Here is an 18,937-nt window from a genome sequence, read left to right on the forward strand (position 1 = left end):
TTATGGAGAAAGGTGCAAAAAGGAAATCTTCAGGTTAAAGTAATTAATTTTTCTAGACCTCCAATAGTACAATTTTCTTTAAAATGCCATGCTACGCACATTGTGTCGAATTGATCATGTTAAGAAGAGGAAAATTACACAGCATTGGTTAGTAACATATCCAACACGAAGTAGGAGCACTTCAGTAGGATCAGAAAACCAATGCGATCTATCCACCTAAAGCGATTCAGTCATCACTTGAGTAACTGGTGAGTTCGTACTTTTGTCGTTTTTGTTTCTCAATTCGTGTTTATTAAGTAAACATTACTGATAACATTTAAACCAACGGGATAGTCTACAACAGATCGATAACGACACTGCGTGATACATTTTAGAATAACACATTTGAGTGATACCGCTCACCTATTGTATAAAGGACGTACTGCAGTAGGAATAACCTTGTCACCCAATTGATTCTGATGCACACGTCTGTCCAAACACTGACGTTACAGGGTTCAGATAGATGAACATTACTGTGGCGATAACCGGTAGCCGCTTTATCACTCTTTAAAAGAACTTAACCGACTGCAACAAAATATATTATCGATGTGCGTTAGAATAGGACAATACGTTTTCGTGCGCGTCTTTTCTGCTTTTCAAACTCTCCTGGCTGTTCAAATACCAAAAAGGTGCAGAAGACGACTGAGACCTGTTAAACATTTTAGGCTTTCGGTGAGTTGACATAGCTTTTCTTAATCTTAGCATTGTGTGCGACAAATTGAGCAGAATTAATAACGTAAATAAGATAAGCAATGCAATTTAAACTTTCCACAAAGTGGAGCTGTCCTCCATGAAGACCTTATAAAGGTTTGGTGCGGACAACGTACAGTATACTGTAGATGAAGTACACATAGTAGTAAAAAATCTGTGGTCTGTATACGGGACGTACTGTATAACAACTATTTTAAAAATAATGGTAGTGCATATTCAAATTTCGACTCGCGTTTAATTAATTTAATATAAGCACTGTATGTTTAATCTACTGTGTGTTGGTTTAATTTGCGGGGGTGTATCTTATGATGATTGAGATCAGTTTAATATTTTCTATGTTCGGTTTATTTCATTATAGGTATTCCAGTTATACAATATACAATAACTTCTTGTTATTCTGCACACAAAAAAAGAAAATCGATCTGGCCTGTGGCTCAAAGGGTTAAACACCTACCGAATTCCGCATCGCTAACAGCAGCAGTTGATGTAAAGATTGCCCTGTTTTTCCAAAATTAGGAATATACATGTAGCTCACCTTAGCAGACATTTCTATAAAGGCTATTTTGTGTCTTTGAATCTCTGTATGGACCTTTCTTAATTTGTTCATCATCACTTGGAAATATTTATCTCATTTACTATACCTCATTTTAGAATGAAAGAAATGGCAAACTTGAAACCCTAAAGATGAAAATCATGCCATAGTAGAATATGACAGGTTTCGTGACAGGATTCATGACAGATTAATGAATCTGGCATACTGTATGTTTTCCGGTGATTGTTATTATTTCAATATTGTTATTTTGTTGTCATACTTTATTTCTTTTTCTATTTAAAAGACAATTATATCTTTATGAAAAATGAATGAGTTTGACAGCCCATGCTGGAACAACTCGAACAAAAGCTTGGACAGTGCTTGGCAGACTGGAGTGGGTGGCTATGACTTTCATCATGCTGCAGAGACCATAGTTCTGCCTTCCTTCATTGGAGTGATATGTTGTGCTGGACTAGTTGGAAACATTTTCATCTTGGTCACAATCACAAGGTATGGAAAGCAATACTCAGAAACCTGGCATTCTACATCAGTATGTAGAATTGATGCAATTGATGCATTTCTCAATTATCAGACATAGAAATACAATTCAGAAACTATACATATACTGTATTACTCTCTATGAAAAGACTATCAATTCTTCTCATATACATCAAGAGAGCTTCTGTTCCAGAAATGACCCAGTTACTGTCCGATGAAATGCCAGTGCAACATCCTTCAGTTTACTGTTATATGCATAGTTGCAGTTGTACAGTATATGTTAGTGCTTGATGTTGTGGGGAGAAATCTGATTTTTTTAGAGGCTGCTGATGACTGTCCGCATTTACTGTAATAGTTTCTAATCGTTATTTATCTGTGGTTCATTCAGGTCAACAAAAAAGACAATCCCAGATGTGTACATCTGTAACCTGGCAGTGGCCGATCTTGTTCATGTGGTAGTGATGCCCTTCTTGATTCACCAGTGGGCACGTGGAGGACAGTGGGTGTTTGGCAGTGCTCTGTGCACAATTATTACATCACTAGACACCTGCAACCAGATGACATGCAGTGCAATCATGACAGCTATGAGCTTGGACAGGTAAGAAATTAATTTGACATATTAATCGATTCAGGACTCTGAAACACTTGAAAGCATTCTGCCTTTAACTTTCCTAAATATAGGTTTCCATGAATTTGACTTTACTATCTTGAATCTGTTCAGTGGAGCACTATCTAATAATTACCTTATAAAACGAGGACCTGGCTTGCTGTTGCTGACAGCCACGTCTCACAGATGGGCAGGGAATCCAATTGCAGGTACTTGGTGATTTGCAGCAGCTGCCGGAGTTAGCTGAGGAGATACTGGGAATGGCTGACTGGGAGAAGATGAACAGGAACTGGAACTACACAAAAATAGGCAGGGAAAGATGTCACAGTAAAGGTGCTGGCTGAACAGGCTGCAAGCAGGGTTTGGGTCTCAGGTCTCAAGGTCCGGGTTTCTTGGTTCGTTGGTTAGCACATCTACTGGAGCAGAGTAGGGCGTTGCACTGGCTCAGCTAATTCAATGACAGAGCACCTTTCCAGTGGCGTTTCAAGGGTTTTATAGAAAGGGCTGTGTTTGATTCATTGGAAAATTGTGTTTCTGATTGATCGGGGAGGGACAAATAGACAGATGGTCGGTATGTATTCGAATAGGAGCCCCTGGAGGAATGTGATCACTCATGGGAATACTGTGGTCTGCAGCGTGACATACTGTATATAACTTATAATGCTGCAAAAAGTCTTATATTGCAAGATTAGAAGATGTTCTTGAGAAGGAAAAAGCTATGGAGGTTTGTTTTAAAACTAATGTTTTAATTTATAATTGTTGTCTAACACTCAAAATAGCATGGCAGGTAAATAAACATCAGGAAATTTTCCGTCTTTATTTTAAGTTATTTCAAATGAAATTGTTCATCTTTATTTTAAGTGTCTAGTTGTGGTCAAATACTAGATCTTACTTTACTGTCACTGGTTAAATTTAGAAACAAGGCATTTAAAATCCAGCTTTATCTGAAAAAGATACTCCTGTTTTCATATTGTTACAAAATTAGGCACGTTCCAACTCCGATTGTAATTAATTAAATAGGTACAGTGCAGGGTGTTTGCTTAAATATAAATGTTAAAAAATACTACATAGCATGACTCCTGTGGTATGGAGTTAAAACTAAGTGGATCATTTGATTTGTTTTCCTGGCATTGTGGCAAGGAAAAGAAATAAGGCACAGACTTCCACAGACAGATAAATATTACTTTACAATACAAACACACACACTACAAATATCAAATTATTTGTATTGTTAATTATCTAACTAAAGCTGAATTCTGAACAATAAAACTGTAAAACTGTACTGAAAAGAATAGACAGTTTTTGTCTTCCTCTTTCCCAATTAAGAAAGAATTTGAATAGTCTGATTTTGCTAAATTAGCTAAAATGGCTGATCTGCTTCCACAGTCACTGAACTAGTATAACTGAGTTGGTTGTGGTGAGCTCATTAATGGATCTGACAGGTAAAGACATAAACACTGGGGTTGATGTGGCCTCTGGCTGAGTTGTCATCATTTATTGTTTGCTTTCTCCCCTTCCCTAGTCCCACTATTCCAAAGTTGGAAGCCACCCAAAAAGGGTTCTTTTCAGACAGGATTATCCTACTCCATTTCCTCTGGCACTCCCATTATGCCAGTGTTCAGATGGAAGAATCCTCCCACTCAATCACCATGATCCCAGACCCTCCAGCTTCAGTCAGTGAAGTGTGTGTTCAGAATCTTCTTCTGTCCACCCAAGATCAAGTCCAGTTTCGAAGTCTGTTGTTGACATCTGCATGTTTACGTCTGTACCTGTCAGATTCATTAATGAGCTCACCACAACCAACTCAGTTATACTAGTTCAGTGACTGTGGAAGCAGATCAGCCATTTTAGCTAATTTATGTCAACAACAGACTTCGAAACTGGACTTGATCTTGGGTGGGCATACAGTAAGGGACAGAAGAAGATTCTGAACACACACTTCACTGACTGAAGCTGGAGGGTCTGGGATCATGGTGATTGAGTGGGAGGATTCTTCCATCTGAACACTGGCATAATGGGAGTGCCAGAGGAAATGGAGTAGGATAATCCTGTCTGAAAAGAACCCTTTTTGGGTGGCTTCCAACTTTGGAATAGTGGGACTAGGGAAGGGGAGAAAGCAAACAATAAATGATGACAACTCAGCCAGAGGCCACATCAACCCCAGTGTTTATTTTCAGACTCATTGAACTCATTCCTATAATGTGGAAAATATCATTGGGAATAGACAATTCATAGCTGTTTTCTATGATCTGACCCCCTTTCATGTCTTCTGATATTAGTCAAATGGGTATTTTTACAAGGCTAGATCTTTAATATATTTTATTGTACAGCACAGACTAATTCCTCCATTTTACCACCCCTGGCAACACTGGATCCACAGGATCATGCAGCTATTACTTCAAGGGGATATGCAACCAAATACTGCAATTTACTTTATGAAATGTATTTAAAGTGAATGTATCACTTACAGTATGGTTACTTGAAATCACTGGGTTGAACACAAAGTACTAATGTGGATAGACTAGTTCTAATGTTATCAAATGTATTCATGGAATTGTTAAAAAATATAATGTTTAATATATTGTACAGAAGATGCATATTAATCTTATAATTACATATAAATGTAATCATAACAAATAGGAATTGCTTGCCTTTAAAGCAAAAATAGTTTATTCTATACTTTGGGGGGCACTGTATATGAATAACTTTTTATTTCTTTAGTATTTACTAAATAATAAAGTATATTTTTGCCATTTATTGGTTACCTGATATGATGGACACGAAAAGTGAGTTTTTCTCTCGACAATATTTAAATGGGAAAAAAAAAACAATTAATTTGAAAAATTGTTAGAATGAAAAAAATCGTCTTCTGTCCTAGGCTGCAGCTAAAGTTGTGCATCAGCCACTGGCAACTGCAGGAGTCGGTGACTGTTTTTTTTATAACATCAAACTCTGGTATTATTCCCTTTACTGTACTATTGCCATAACGTTGTGCTAGTCTGGGGTGTGCAGCGGCCGAAGGGTGGCAGAATGAACCCAACGGCTGGGATCAGAGTGATCAGCAAGCGGCAGGCACAAGAGAAACTGAAAGCACCACACTGGTCGCTGGGCGCGGTGAAACACAGGTCATAGTTAAGACGAAGATCCAGAAACTGTGGTCAGTGAGGAAGCAAGGGTCTTAGTGAGGAACACGGGGGACCGACAAGCTGTAGGGAATCTGAGAACAAGGCCAAGGCTGCAAGCGAAGGTCGGCACACAAGTGAAGTTGCAAGTGAAGCTTGGGAGAGTTCAAGGAAAGGAAGGCAGTGCCAGGGAGCATGACAGAGACTCAGGAGAATGAACCAGATGACTGAACACTGAGCAGGGAGTGAAGCATGGCTGAAATAATGGAGGAATAATAATGTAAGTACCTATTAATTACAGGCATGGGACACTGACAATCACCCATACCATGTAAAGGTAGGTCCAGGAGCTGCTTCAGCCCTCATGCAGACGCAGCTAATTGCTGTAGCAATGTGGGGGCGCAAGCTGAACTTTGCACAGGTATCACAATTATATATAGGTAATTTTTAAAAATACAAGCCATGTGATTTTACACCTTACATTTTTAGTGCATTAGAAGTACATGGTGGCTGATTTAGAGAACGGTTAAATTATAGTATTTTACTAAGATAGAGGTTAGTGGTTATTGGTGGATTGAGCCATGAGTGCTGACACTGAAGATGAAATTGATTGCAATTAAGCATGTCTTAATTTCCAATGTGCCTGGAAGAAAATTGTGAAATGTGATTTTTCTGATAAAACTGCTTCGATATATAATGAATAAGAGTCTCCTTGTAAATGAAAACTGTTTCCTTAAAGAGGAAGTTGTTACATTTAACTTTAAAATGGCAGTAATGTTAACAGAAATATGTTAAACAATGTATTAAGGCTTTTTTATCAATAATTCAATTAAAAAATCATAGGAAGTGCATGAGATATTCTAGCATTACTTATGTAATATTCAGTCAGAATTCATTAAGAGTTTGTAATATGATAAGTTGTTACCATGAAAAAGTCTTTAACATACTGGTTCCCTTCACACTGCATACTGTATGTGAAAACAGATGTGTTCCAACTTCAACAGTGTAGATAAGGATAGTAACGGACAGCATTATGTGTGAAGTTCACCAACTCCGCTAACTTGTCCTTGTTGCTGATTGGAAGCCAAAAGCTATGATTTGCAGAATTAAGTGGCTCAGAACATTAAACAGATGTAAAAATAAAAGAGTTAGAGTGTTCTTTGCCTTCAGTAGTGTTTTCCCCCTTGAACATACAAAAGTCATTGTAATTGTAAGTACTGTAGCAAGACATCTCACAGTACAGAGCAAATTACTCAGGTGGATTTGAGTAAGTGTAACGATATAATACCATTGCTTGTTTTGTAAGTAGACCATAGAATTATGCCACTGGTTTGGGGCAAAACTAAGTTCCTGTTTAAATATGACTGGCCTTTTGTGCAATGTAGGTCGAACACTGAGGTGCATGATTCACTTTCTGTGTGCACAGGGCACAAAACCAGCTGAAACGCATCAACTCATGGAAGTGTACAGTATGTACTGCATGCCACATTACAGAAACACGTTTGCAAAGGCGGAAAGCCTTTAATGAAAGCAAAATGGATGTTCAAGATGAGCAGAAACCTGGGTGTTTTCCTCTATTGAAAATTGTGAATAGATAAGGCAGATACATCATGCTTGTCATTGCATGCAAACTCAGGCCTACCTTGGTACTGTAATGTTCAAGAGTGGCTGGGACATTGTACAGTACGTGTGCAGCTGACTGATGTGATTTTTTCTCCCAGAGGAGAATCTCTCCGGTCCATCCGACGTTAATGACAGGCCGCACACCGATGACCACACCTGTGAACACTTATAGGACTATGGGAAAGGGGTGCAGGACCACCCACCTCACAACCCTGATGTGAATTCCACATCTTTCAATCTCTTGAGGAAGCACCTATCCAGCAAGTGGTTTCCAACCAACCGTGACCTACAGTATAGCAAGTACTTAAGCTGGAGCTTGACAAATTTCAGCACAATGGTTTCCTTCTGGATATATGAAACAAATAGGTTTACAGACAATATACAAATGTGATGTGTTCCATTCTTTTTACTTGGATATACTGCACCCATAGCTACTTCTATTTATGAATAAATTAATGATCATTGGAGTTTCACATTTTTGGTTATCACTTGATATTGCAAATGTGGAGCAAGGCTTGCAAATGAAAAATTCAACGTTCATCTGGAAAGATAAACATCCAGTTGTTTCTACCGCCAAATGCATAGCTTTTTAATGAAAAATATCAGTGTCATTGGCTCATTGTGGCCATTGAAAATTAGGCTTATGTTTACATGTATTTTTAATTCAAGAAATAACATTTGGGGGAAATACAAAAGTGAAGGAGAACATTGTGAATAATGTTTAGTCCTTGTGTTGGTCAAGGCTAGTGGGATTGTACGTGTATTTATTTTTCACAATTCGTTGCTTTAAAGCTTGCATTCATGACACTTTAAAGTAGCAATTAATATTTGTTACATACACCACCTACTCCAAACTTTCAAGACTAAAAAAAGTCGTAAATGTGTAATCAATATGAAAGAAAAATGGAAACGTTTTTGTTGCTTAGGTACTCAAACCCTTTGCTGTGGCAAACTAGTGTAAATTAATTTAGATGCACAGACTTGTGTTAAAGAGCCACAAAATTAGTTGAGTGGCCTCTGTCTGTGTGCAATAGTCATGGTTCTTTTGATTCTATTATAAATACTGTCTTTGTAAGGTCTTTCAGTCAGGTAGTGATTTTCAAGAAAAGACAACCATAAAGACTAAGAAGCTTTTAAAACCACTCAATGTATAGAAAATTTAAATACTGAATATGCTTTTGAGCACGTTAAACATTAAGGAATGGTAAGTGTATTGTACTACCCAGACACTGCCTAGTTCGTGCTGTCCCTGCAAATATCTGGGCAAGGATAAAACAGGTTAGGGACGTGAAGCCAACAGTGACTTTGAAAAAGCTACAGATTTCAATGGCTGGGATGGAGTCCATGACTTGGTATAGCAGAGTGGTAAGAAAGAAGTAACAACTGCAAAAAAACAAACATCTCATAACATGCAATGAGTTTTCAACAACACATTTAAGTTATACTGCAAACTTATATTTAAAAAATATTTTGTGGAGAGATGAGGCAAAATTTGAATATTTAGGTCTAAATGCAAAATTGTTTACCTTTTAGCAAACGAATGACCCAAAGCACGAGACCAAATCTTCACTGAACTGGCTATATATAAAAGTGCCGGTCCTTGAGTGGCCCAGTCAAATTTCTAGCTCAAATCCTGTTGAAAATCTATGGAAAGACTTGAAAACTCTTGTCCACTAGAGCAACATGAGATAGATTGATCAAACTTGACTAGAAGAATGGACAAAATGTACGACCCTGCTGTGCTAAGTTGGTAGGTACTTACCCAAAAAGACTAACAGCTGTAATTGGTGCCAAAGGTACTTCCACCAAATATTGAGCTCATGGGTTTGAATAGCTGTGTATTATTTTTTCCTTTAGTTTCTGCTGACATTTACTGTAACTTATCTTACTGTTAGAAGTTTTGATTTTAAGGTTCAGGTTTTGAGTAAAATATTACTTTTAACAGAACTAAAATGTGCCATTTTGTAATTTCAGAAAATGGAACATCATAGAAAGGGGCAGAATACTTTTACATGGCACTGTAGATATTTTATTTACCAGAAATGTCCAGTGCAGGTATACAATCTTTATTGATCCCTCAGGTCATCAATATACAACCACAAAAGCACGTTGGCCAACTATGGGTTTATAACTGAGCGGATCATTTAAAAGAAAATCCTTGATGTCTATTGATTATTCTTGCATAAACTTTACAGACTTTGGATCTGAAATCTGAAATCTAAAATGTTTTCTCTGTAAAACGTTTTTCTGTAAAAAATAAAATGTTTATGCTTTTGAAATATGATTTTCTTCTGCTAATTCTTAAAAATACATAAAATCATCCCTGCAAAACAAAAAACAGAATATCTTTAGTGATCTGTTTCATAACATCTTATTTTTCTGGACAATATTATGTGTCAAGTTCTATAGCTTTGTACAGTTAATAATAAGGTATTTGCTGTGGGATGTACAGTACTATAGAATTTAGAATTACAGAGCTGTACAATAATATATGATTTTTATTGATAGTCATATTTTCTTCCAGCAAACAGGCCTTGTACATTTGCACCGCTGTCCTTTGTGGGCTCCAGGTTAGTGAGGGCTTCTATTGTCAACTTCATGAAAGCAAGTTCTGGATTTCAATGTGACAGACACCAAAGAAGAGATTGAAAGTCACTCTTCAAATCAGCTGCTTACCACTCAGCTGCAGAAGATAATCTTGACAAATAATTGAAAAGTTTATCTCTTTCAGTAGCAAAGCTCACTTGTAAGAAAGAGTAAGAAAAAGTAAAAAAATCAGTTTTTCACCTATAAAACACCTTTTGTGTGACTAAGAAACCAAAAGAGGTTGTACTTTTGACAGTTTTGAACTTCAGAAGGGATTATCTCAGTAATTATATCACATTCTAGTAACTAATTTGAGGCACATTGTTCAACCATTGGAAATCTCTGAATCCATAAATCTCAGTGGGATGTGCTTATGAGCAGGTTCACGCATAAAAACAATGGATAATCGAGAGTGGGTTTAAAAATAATGTAAATCAAGATCTAGTTTATCTTGTGGATGAGAACATTCCTGATTTAGTTGACAGCACCACAAGTGGAAAATGTTATGTGGAAAATCCTCAGAAAATCTATAGCCAAAATTGTTATACAGGAGAATCACTGTAAAAATGGTTTACTGTATATACTGTACATAATGTCAGAAAATGTGTTTTCTCTGCTGCACAGGTACCTTGCTCTGGTTCATCCATTCCGTCTGATGAGTCTGAGAACAAAGTCAAAGACTATTCGGATAAATTTGTGCATCTGGGCAGTTTCCTTCATCCTGGTTCTTCCTGCCTGGGTCTACTCCAAGGTTATCCGATTCAGAGATGGATTAGAAAGCTGTGCTTTTGATTTAGCCTCACCTCATGATGTACTGGGGTATGTTTCAAATTCGGCCAATCATTTCTTAGCAGACAATAATACACAAGACTAGCAACTATTGTCCACTGGGGTATTAACTGGTGAAACTGTATTGTTATAACACTGTGCATGAGAAAACCCCTGTCAGTATGTCAGCAGAGAAGAGGTTGCCTCTTCTCTGTTTGTAGAGCAAGAGCCAGTAGCAGACATAAACAATAACAGAAACAAAAAGAAAAATCTTCACCTGGGACACTCACAGCTTCCAAGTACAGGATAACTAAAATATGGCGCCAAAATAATACATTAAAAACCTCAGTAAGTGAAAAACTGAAGTTTTCAGCCCCTTTCATCACTTTGCTTCATTACAGCATTTCCAGTGCCCTGTAGCTGTACTGTATCTGTCAGTTCCTCCCACTGCCCACTAGGGTGGGAAAAACAAATGTGTATGTATTCTTCCTTATTAGCCCAGAATGTTTCCCAAAGACACTAATGAGCTGACACCAGCAGGGTCTGCATCTGCTCCTCTACCTGGCTCTTGACATGTGCCATGTATTCATTTTTTATTCCTAACAAATTTTGATATATTTCTCCTACTTTTGACAGGTACACACTATATCAGACCATTACATCTTTCTTCTTACCACTGCCTTTGATTAGTCTGTCTTACATTCTGATCCTTTGCTACACCTGGAAGATGTATAAACAGAATAAGAAAACACGACGGTAAGTGTACTTTCCAGTGTAACAGTGTTCACCTTTTGTTAGACAAGGTTTGATCAGATAATCCGAGAATGAGATAAACTTGGTACCTTATGAATTTTAATTTTAAATGATGCTGGACTACAGTATATTACTTCATAACATCAAATACTGTATATCAATTATTTAATAAGACACATTCTGTTATTTTCCCCTTGTGATTTACTTTTAAAAAATATTTCATGAATGTTTTTCTACTGTAAGTCTTTTAAGCATTGGCAGAATGTAAAAAACCTTGAAAGTGATTTGACAAACCTGAAAAAGTCATCTGTCTGCTTTTATAAGTAATGTTTCCTTTTTAAGATAAAAGAATGCAATGTTAGAATCAAACAGTAAGATGAATAGAGCTTTATTATTAGCTCAGGATTAAAAAATTAAGCACTGATGCTGGAACAAATGATTTAACACATGATCATCACGCTCGAAGCCAGGGCAAGTGTTTTTTTTCCTGCACTAGCGACAGCGGTCTTAACAGTAACTTTTGAAGTATGGGCTTGTTGACATTTCTTATGAAGTGATTTAGAAGGTTCCAGAGCATTTTATCACTTTGAATTTGTATTTTAAAATACTGCAGGAACAGATATATTCAAAATCAAGAACAAAAGAAGCAGATAAACATAAAAAACTGTACATACACAAAATATTACACGTGGATTGTGTGTGCATGCATTTACATTTTACTGTAATTTTGATATACATGTTTATACATATACAGTACATGTACACTGTAGTGTGTGAAAAGTAAAAATAATTAAATATTCAATCATGATTTACCTTACGTTTTAGGGATTAGGTTTGGATCACTGAATAAAGCAGCAAACACTAGGGCGAATGTCTTAATAAGATAATCAATCTGAAGTTCAGAAGAGTTTTCCACTGCAACATGATTATGGAACCATGCTTTGCCTGAGGGATCAGCAGCTTGAGCTAGAAACAGTAGTCACTGCAACTTTTAAAGCACTCATTGACAGGTGTGTGAAGCGATTTTGATGATGAAAAATGTCAGTGATGAACCAGCAAATGCCCAACAAAGTCTAAAACTAGCCCATAACGTCTTGTGGGTCCTCATAGATTTATACTGTACATCAGGTTCATTCTAGCCCAATGAGGGGAATTATTTATTCATTCTGGCCCAATGAGGGGCAAATGATTTGGAGCCAGCACTTTCCTGATGTGCAAATCAGTGTGGAGCTGGCAAGGGCTGCCAGCTATGAGTCAGTATTACTTGCCAATGCAACCACACCACAATACCAGAACATATTTCCAAAATCTTAATGGAAAAAAAAAACTTTTAGAAACAACATCCATCACCAGTTGAAATCTCTAAAGGGTGGTGGGCGTTTGTTGAAATAATATAAGAACGTATGGAAAAGAAAGAAGGGGACATGGTTGTGTGAAATCTGCCAATAAGATTTTGGCTGCTTTGCTCATTAATCTTTTTTTTCTGATGGAAAAAAATCGTATTCATTAAAGAAAAGAAAATTACATATTGCAATAATATTTGGAACTTGTCTGTGTTTTTTAGGTACAATACTACCATCCCGAGAGAGAGGGTTATTCGACTGACCAAAATGGTCCTAGTGCTGGTTGGGGTTTTCCTCATAAGTGTGGCTCCTTATCATGTGATCCAGCTGGTGAATCTTCATGTCACTAAGCCAACAATGACATACTCTATCTGTTACTACATTTTTATCTGCCTCAGTTATGTCAGCAGCAGCATTAACCCTTTCCTTTACATTCTACTGAGTGGAAATTTCCGTAAGAGACTTACAGGATGTACAAGCATGAGGATGAGGAGTACTGACAAGGATACCACCAACTTTGAAAATACCCTAAAGTCCAGTTTTTAAAGCTGGCTTCCTAACACTGAAAGGTGTCACATTTCAAAAGAAGGCTGAAAGGGCCAGTACAATTATAATATCCAAATACATTAAGTATTAATGTTATATATATGTAATTATACAGGTGAGAAAAAGGAGTTAGAAACTGTAAAGGCAAGAACATCTTCTGTGTGAACCACAAATCTCTCGTGACAAGTTGTTTGTTTAATTAACAAGTGTGCAATACAATCCTCAGCCTACTAACAATAGCATCCAGAGCTTATTCTACATCTAGGCAATATACTGTAAGGCCAACTCAAAGTATGTCAGTCTGGTTCAAGAGACTCCAAAGAGAGGTTCGCTGTGTACCTGAGACCTTTTCTAGGTGTACAGTACGGTATATGCTTGGCTCAGGAGGCAAGGTTGTGAAGTGACAATGCTGTGTTTGGAATTATGAGTGACGCGTCTAAGCTGGAATCCCAACTAATACTGTAGGTCCTTTTTAACAAAACACAGGGAAAGGCTTGAGGAGCCCCCACTGCAACAACCCTGATGTAATCTCTTCTGATTATCCTCTCAAGAAGAAAGCTGTTGACATCTGGTTTACCTAATAAACTGTTGTTGGACGTATCACTCAAACCATACTTCAACCATGAACCTTCCCATGATATACCTAAAGAAAAAGGGGGTCTGGTTACCCCAAGTTAAGTTCACTCTTATAGCTATTTATAAGAGCAGAGTTAGCTGCTGTTTGTTAGCTATGTTACAAGGTGTTGAAAGTACATAGGGTTTACATGCAAGAGTCATTGTAACTCTGAGATTACATGAAACACAGTATGTTACAGATATATATCAGACAAAAATGAATACGTACTGTACCGTGTCTGCTATTTGAGCCCTTTGATTTATATAGAGCATGCTGTTTTGTTCTCAAGTACCCACATGATTTACAAATGTATAACAGTGAAATGCCATCTTAACATCCTGTAGCCCTTTGCATAATTCATTGTTGGTGTTTAGTTGCTCAGTATCTGATAGCCCCTGCCCACGTAGCCTCAACAATGCTCTGGACTCAAAGCAAAACATCTTTGTGTGTGTTCCATCTCTGCCATCATGTAAGAGATTTTGAATCACTACCTGGCTGTATGATTGGGATTATTGCTATGAGCTATGATGAACCATAATGGTGACTACCACCAGTTTCCTGATTTCTCCTGTTGACTGCCTACCTGCTGTGCTGCTCCTTTGAAGTGCTCTTCAAAACTACCTGCAATCCCCTGACCCTGGTTTTTGTAGCATCCTCCTGGATTGCACCATAATGATTGTAAGGTACACCTCTTTGCAATTACTGCATCTAAAAAGGGAATGACTTCCTAGAAAAATCTACCTTTGAGTGTAGCTGGGATATTGGGATTTTGCGACCCACACGATACATCCACTGCAGCTCAAGACACAGATTTGTGACTACCTAATCTGGCTGTTATGGTACTTGTTTTTCAGCACCAGGATACTAAAATGTCCCGCTCTGGCTATAATATAATATAATATAATATAATATAATATAATATAATATAATATAATATAATATAATATATAAACACTATAATAATCTACACTAACTTGTGCATCTGGAACACACAACCCCATTGCTCACTGAGAATGGCCAAATCAGTCTTATTCGATCATCCCATTAAGATGGATTAACATCTCAACTTTAACATGAAGGCTGTCTTTTAATGACAAAAAAAACTTGATTTTCTGTGCTTGACTGAAACCTGGCAAAGATACAATGACAGTCTCCTGTTTAAAAAGATTGTCCCTCCAGGTTATGGTTTATTTAAGCACGTTTGCTCCTTTAGTTGTGGTTGGGGCCTGATAGTTATTCATAAGATCCTTTCTGTGTGTGTTTGGTTTATGTACCTCTGCATCTTTCTTTTAGTATCTTGTTTTGAATGTTTTACAATCATTGTTCCATATTCTGCATTCATTGTTACAGTTTAAAGACCTACCCAAGCATAATGATGCATTTTTAGTTTGCAGATTTACTTTCACTGTTATGCTTCTGTTTTAAAAAGATCCTTATTTTTGGTGATTTTAATATTCTAATTGATTCACAGCTTTAAAATTTAACAAAAGATTCTCTAGCTTTAAAATTTAACAAAAGATTCTCTAGCTTTCTTCGAATACTTTGCAAATTACTCCTTTGTTTCCCACTTATCTTGAACTAGGCCTTTCTGATCACTTGGCTGTTCTCTTTGATGTACTGTAGATTTTCCTGTCACACACTCTTCACACTTATACTTTGTAAATTTTTGCAACTGGTGGACCAGACTGCACTACATGGGTTTGCTGATTCTGCTCCGTCCTTCTTTCTTGCTTTTCCAACTCTAGAAGACAAGGTACAAGTATTTTATTAGCTCATTTTATCTACTCTTGATACCTAAGCACCTCTTAAAACTTGAACCATCTCCTATACTTTCCCTGCCCCTTGGTATACTGCCCAGTTGCGCTCAATGAATGCCATCTCCCACAAACCAGAACTTACCGTAGGTGGCATCTTTGTTGCTTAAATGTACATCTCCAGTCTTGGAAGGAGCACCTGATTGAATACAAGGATGCAATGGAGTCTGCTAGATCCAGCTACTTCTCCCACATCATTGAAAACACCCATAACAATCCTAGACTCTGTACCTGTTCTTGGGGGACTGCTTAAGCCAGACTGTCCTATTACTTTATCTGCTTCATCCCAACTTTCTTTAAGTTTATTTCTTCTGAAATTGATAACACCCAGCATCACATTTTCTCCACCATTCGTGTTACTACCACATCTCCTCCCTGCATTCCTATTTTTGATGGTTCTCCTCTTTCTTCTTTTTCTCTGTGTTGTTTATTAAATAGTACAGTGTAGTGGTTCTTCTCTTTCACATTTCTCTCCACTTGACGCATCCTACCTTACTAAACTGGTATGACTTATGACTCGCAGGGTGACATGGTTGCTGGCTGTAGTAAAAATAAAAAGTAGTCTTTTCTTTAAACATAAAATCCATAGTTTTAAGTTTTTCAAAGAGCAAAAACAAAAAGATCATTAGAAAGTATTAAATTTCTGTAGTGATATAATGTCTAAGGTTCTTTAACAATGAGTCTTCTTCAACCTCCTTGACCCTCCTTGAATGATAGTAGACTCAGTGACACATTTGTACTGTTTGTGGCTGGGTGGAGGGGCTGAGTTTCAGCAAAGCTGGCAAAGATTGCAATTCTAAGGTTGATTGCCTTACTGACAAGGTTTGAAACAATGGGTTTTGTGTAGCAATATTTATGTAGGTGTTCTTGTGCCAGGAGGAAAGTGAACAAGAATGATACTGATGGCCAAAAAGAGTCCTAACACTGCTATTACTCAGGTTAATGCACATCACTGCAAATCATAGACTACAATATGAAACTACTCAACAGTAATAGGGCCTTTCCAAATGAGGTCATAAAGCCAATTTCCTTAGGAATGGACCACAGCATAGATACAGGAAAAAACAGGAGAGAGAAGAAATGGACAGAACAGAAATAAGAGCAGGCATCATTGATCATCATTCTTATTTCTGTTGTTGTGGAATCTGTAGGCTTAAGACAAATCTCTTATTTAAGTGAGCATTCGTTTAGAGAGCTAGATTTTGTCCTGATTAGGATCCATCATTTTATAATTTGGATGCAGGTTCTCTTCCTTAAGCATGCCGAGGTGCTGTATTGACTGTAGAATATTTTGGAAATTTTGGGATACTCTATGTCTATAAAAGGTAAGCCTCTTAAACTCACAGATCTGTAAATATCTGTTCATCTGCCCTAGTCTTTGCACATTGTGTAATGTTGTGTAGTATAGTTGTGTGATGTATTGTTAATAAATATTTGTCTACATCTGGACTTGATTGTTATTCTGTTGTCATGCTGTTCCAGAGAACAGTATCATGTAACACACAGTATTCCCTGAATTTAAGGGGCAACATTAATCTGTATAATGTGGCTGCATATTATGGTGTCAAAGCCTGATTTTATTGATTTTATCACCTCAGTATTCATTAATTTTATCACATCCCTGATTTGTCACAACATCAGTGTGTTGAACACTGGACATATATGAAGAAATTTCACAATTCTGTTGGCAGAGTGAACAAACTGCATACTGAGCCAGCAAGACACTTCGCATTCAAACAATAAACCAAGTGAGTTTGGGCTCTATTTACAAATGAAAGAGTTCACATTCAGTGAACTAGCTGAGGTTTCCACTGGGTTCAGCTGGACAGTAGGAACTGAAGACACCTATAAGTTGGAAAACCTGTGTAAACAGGCCTGCTTTTATTGTAAAAAAATGTTGACAAGGAAATAATAAAGTCATAAAATGGTTGATTGGAAAACAACAGACAATATCCAACAAGATGAAAGGATCAGCTAGGGAATTTCTGGGCAGGCAGTCTTGGTTCTCTTTAATGCAAATAAAGGGAATGATTCATGTGTGCTAAAATGGAAACTGATAGTCTAGACTTTATTTTAGGTGTTAAAATCAAGAAGTACATTTTTTTAGATTAGCTCTTATTAATAATTTACAGCCACTTTTGATCATGGAGCAATATAATCAAAACATCTGCTTCTGATCAAAGCCACTAAGTTACTGATAGAAAATAAAATATATGCAGTAAGTCCACTGTATGTGGATTTTTCTTCAGTATTTAATTGTATTCAGCTGTATTTACTGGCAACTAAAGTATTGTCTAATTTTGGTCTTGATCTTAATCTTGCCAGCTGGGTTACTGATTTCCTCAGAAATGCTGTAGGACTCAGAGGGTAAGAGTCAACAATGCTAACAGGCTGTATTCCTCCACTGGCCCCTCCCAGTGGTTTTGTATTGTCTACACTTTGTCCTACTGTACATACAAATGATTGGAAGAGATATCACCTCTCAACACTTTATATAATTATTAATCATTTAAATTTGTACAATATAATCTGTTATTGTTAGTTTGTTGCAAGCAGATGAGTCGGGCCATGGGCCAGTTGGAGATGGGTTTGCCACTTGGTGTGAACAGAACAATTTGAAACTAGATGTCTCTAAAATCAAACACATGGCAAGTGATTTGAGAAGGAACCCTCAACCCCCCAGTCATATCTGCATCAGGGGAAAACCAGTGAAAATGGTAGATGAATATTAGTATTTAGGGACTGTTCTGGACTTTAAGTTAAATTTTATGGCAAATGCTACTTCTATTTTCTTTAAAAAGCCAACAGCATGTATTTTTCTTAAGGAAGCTTAACCATTGTAAAGTTGATAAATTGTAGTTATGATGTTTTATAAGTCTTTTATTGAATCTGCTTTAACTTTCATATCCTGCTCTGCTGACATGGGAATCTGAATCTGAAGAGAAAGTACGAACAGGGGGGTTTTGTCAAACTCTGTCAGAAAGTCATTGGTACTGACTGCCCCACGTCTATCAGTTAGGAGTTTTGCATAAAGCATATTCCATCCTACAGGATTCTTCATACCTCTTGTTTGTTTCCAATCACTCCCCTCAGAATGCAGATTCTGATTTCCCATTTAAAAACAGTTTTAAATTCTAATTTATACCCATGGCCATAACCTTATTTAACAGATTATTCCCTTCTGCATGTATATGTGTATTGTTTGTTGTGTGTTTTCTTTATATTGTTTGCTGCTTTAAAACAAACTGCCCCTTGGGGATAATAAAGAATCTCTTTCTGTATTTATTCCACAAGCTTTATTAGCATGACCGATTGATGACAATGTTGCCAAAGCCTATACAAATAATCTTAATCTTTTTAATCTCTCATCCTAACCTGA

General features: G+C 37.1%; 1 protein-coding gene across 1 annotated transcript; it reads left to right on the forward strand.

Annotated features, from left to right (window-relative positions):
- Positions 1–558: 558 nt before the first annotated feature.
- mchr2a (melanin concentrating hormone receptor 2a) lies at positions 559–13,801 on the forward strand. The gene is made up of 6 exons (XM_015355861.2): positions 559–711; positions 1,587–1,792; positions 2,169–2,378; positions 10,343–10,537; positions 11,123–11,242; positions 12,804–13,801. The coding sequence occupies exons 2-6, from the start codon at positions 1,608–1,610 to the stop codon at positions 13,126–13,128; spliced, it is 1,035 nt and encodes a 344-aa protein (XP_015211347.1). The 5' UTR covers positions 559–711; positions 1,587–1,607; the 3' UTR covers positions 13,129–13,801.
- The last annotated feature ends 5,136 nt before the right edge of the window (positions 13,802–18,937 follow it).

Source organism: Lepisosteus oculatus, chromosome 2 (assembly GCF_040954835.1).
Source record: "Lepisosteus oculatus isolate fLepOcu1 chromosome 2, fLepOcu1.hap2, whole genome shotgun sequence".
Classification (NCBI taxonomy): domain Eukaryota; kingdom Metazoa; phylum Chordata; class Actinopteri; order Semionotiformes; family Lepisosteidae; genus Lepisosteus; species Lepisosteus oculatus.

What these genes read in the sequence shown, in the direction of transcription:
- mchr2a (XM_015355861.2), top strand. Translation starts at nt 1,608, where the DNA reads ATGAATGAGTTTGACAGCCCATGCTGGAACAACTCGAACAAAAGCTTG. An exon ending in ACAGCTATGAGCTTGGACAG is followed by an intron (nt 2,379 to 10,342) that starts GTAAGAAATTAA and finishes TCTGCTGCACAG; the next exon opens with GTACCTTGCTCTGGTTCATC. An exon ending in TCACCTCATGATGTACTGGG is followed by an intron (nt 10,538 to 11,122) that starts GTATGTTTCAAA and finishes TACTTTTGACAG; the next exon opens with GTACACACTATATCAGACCA.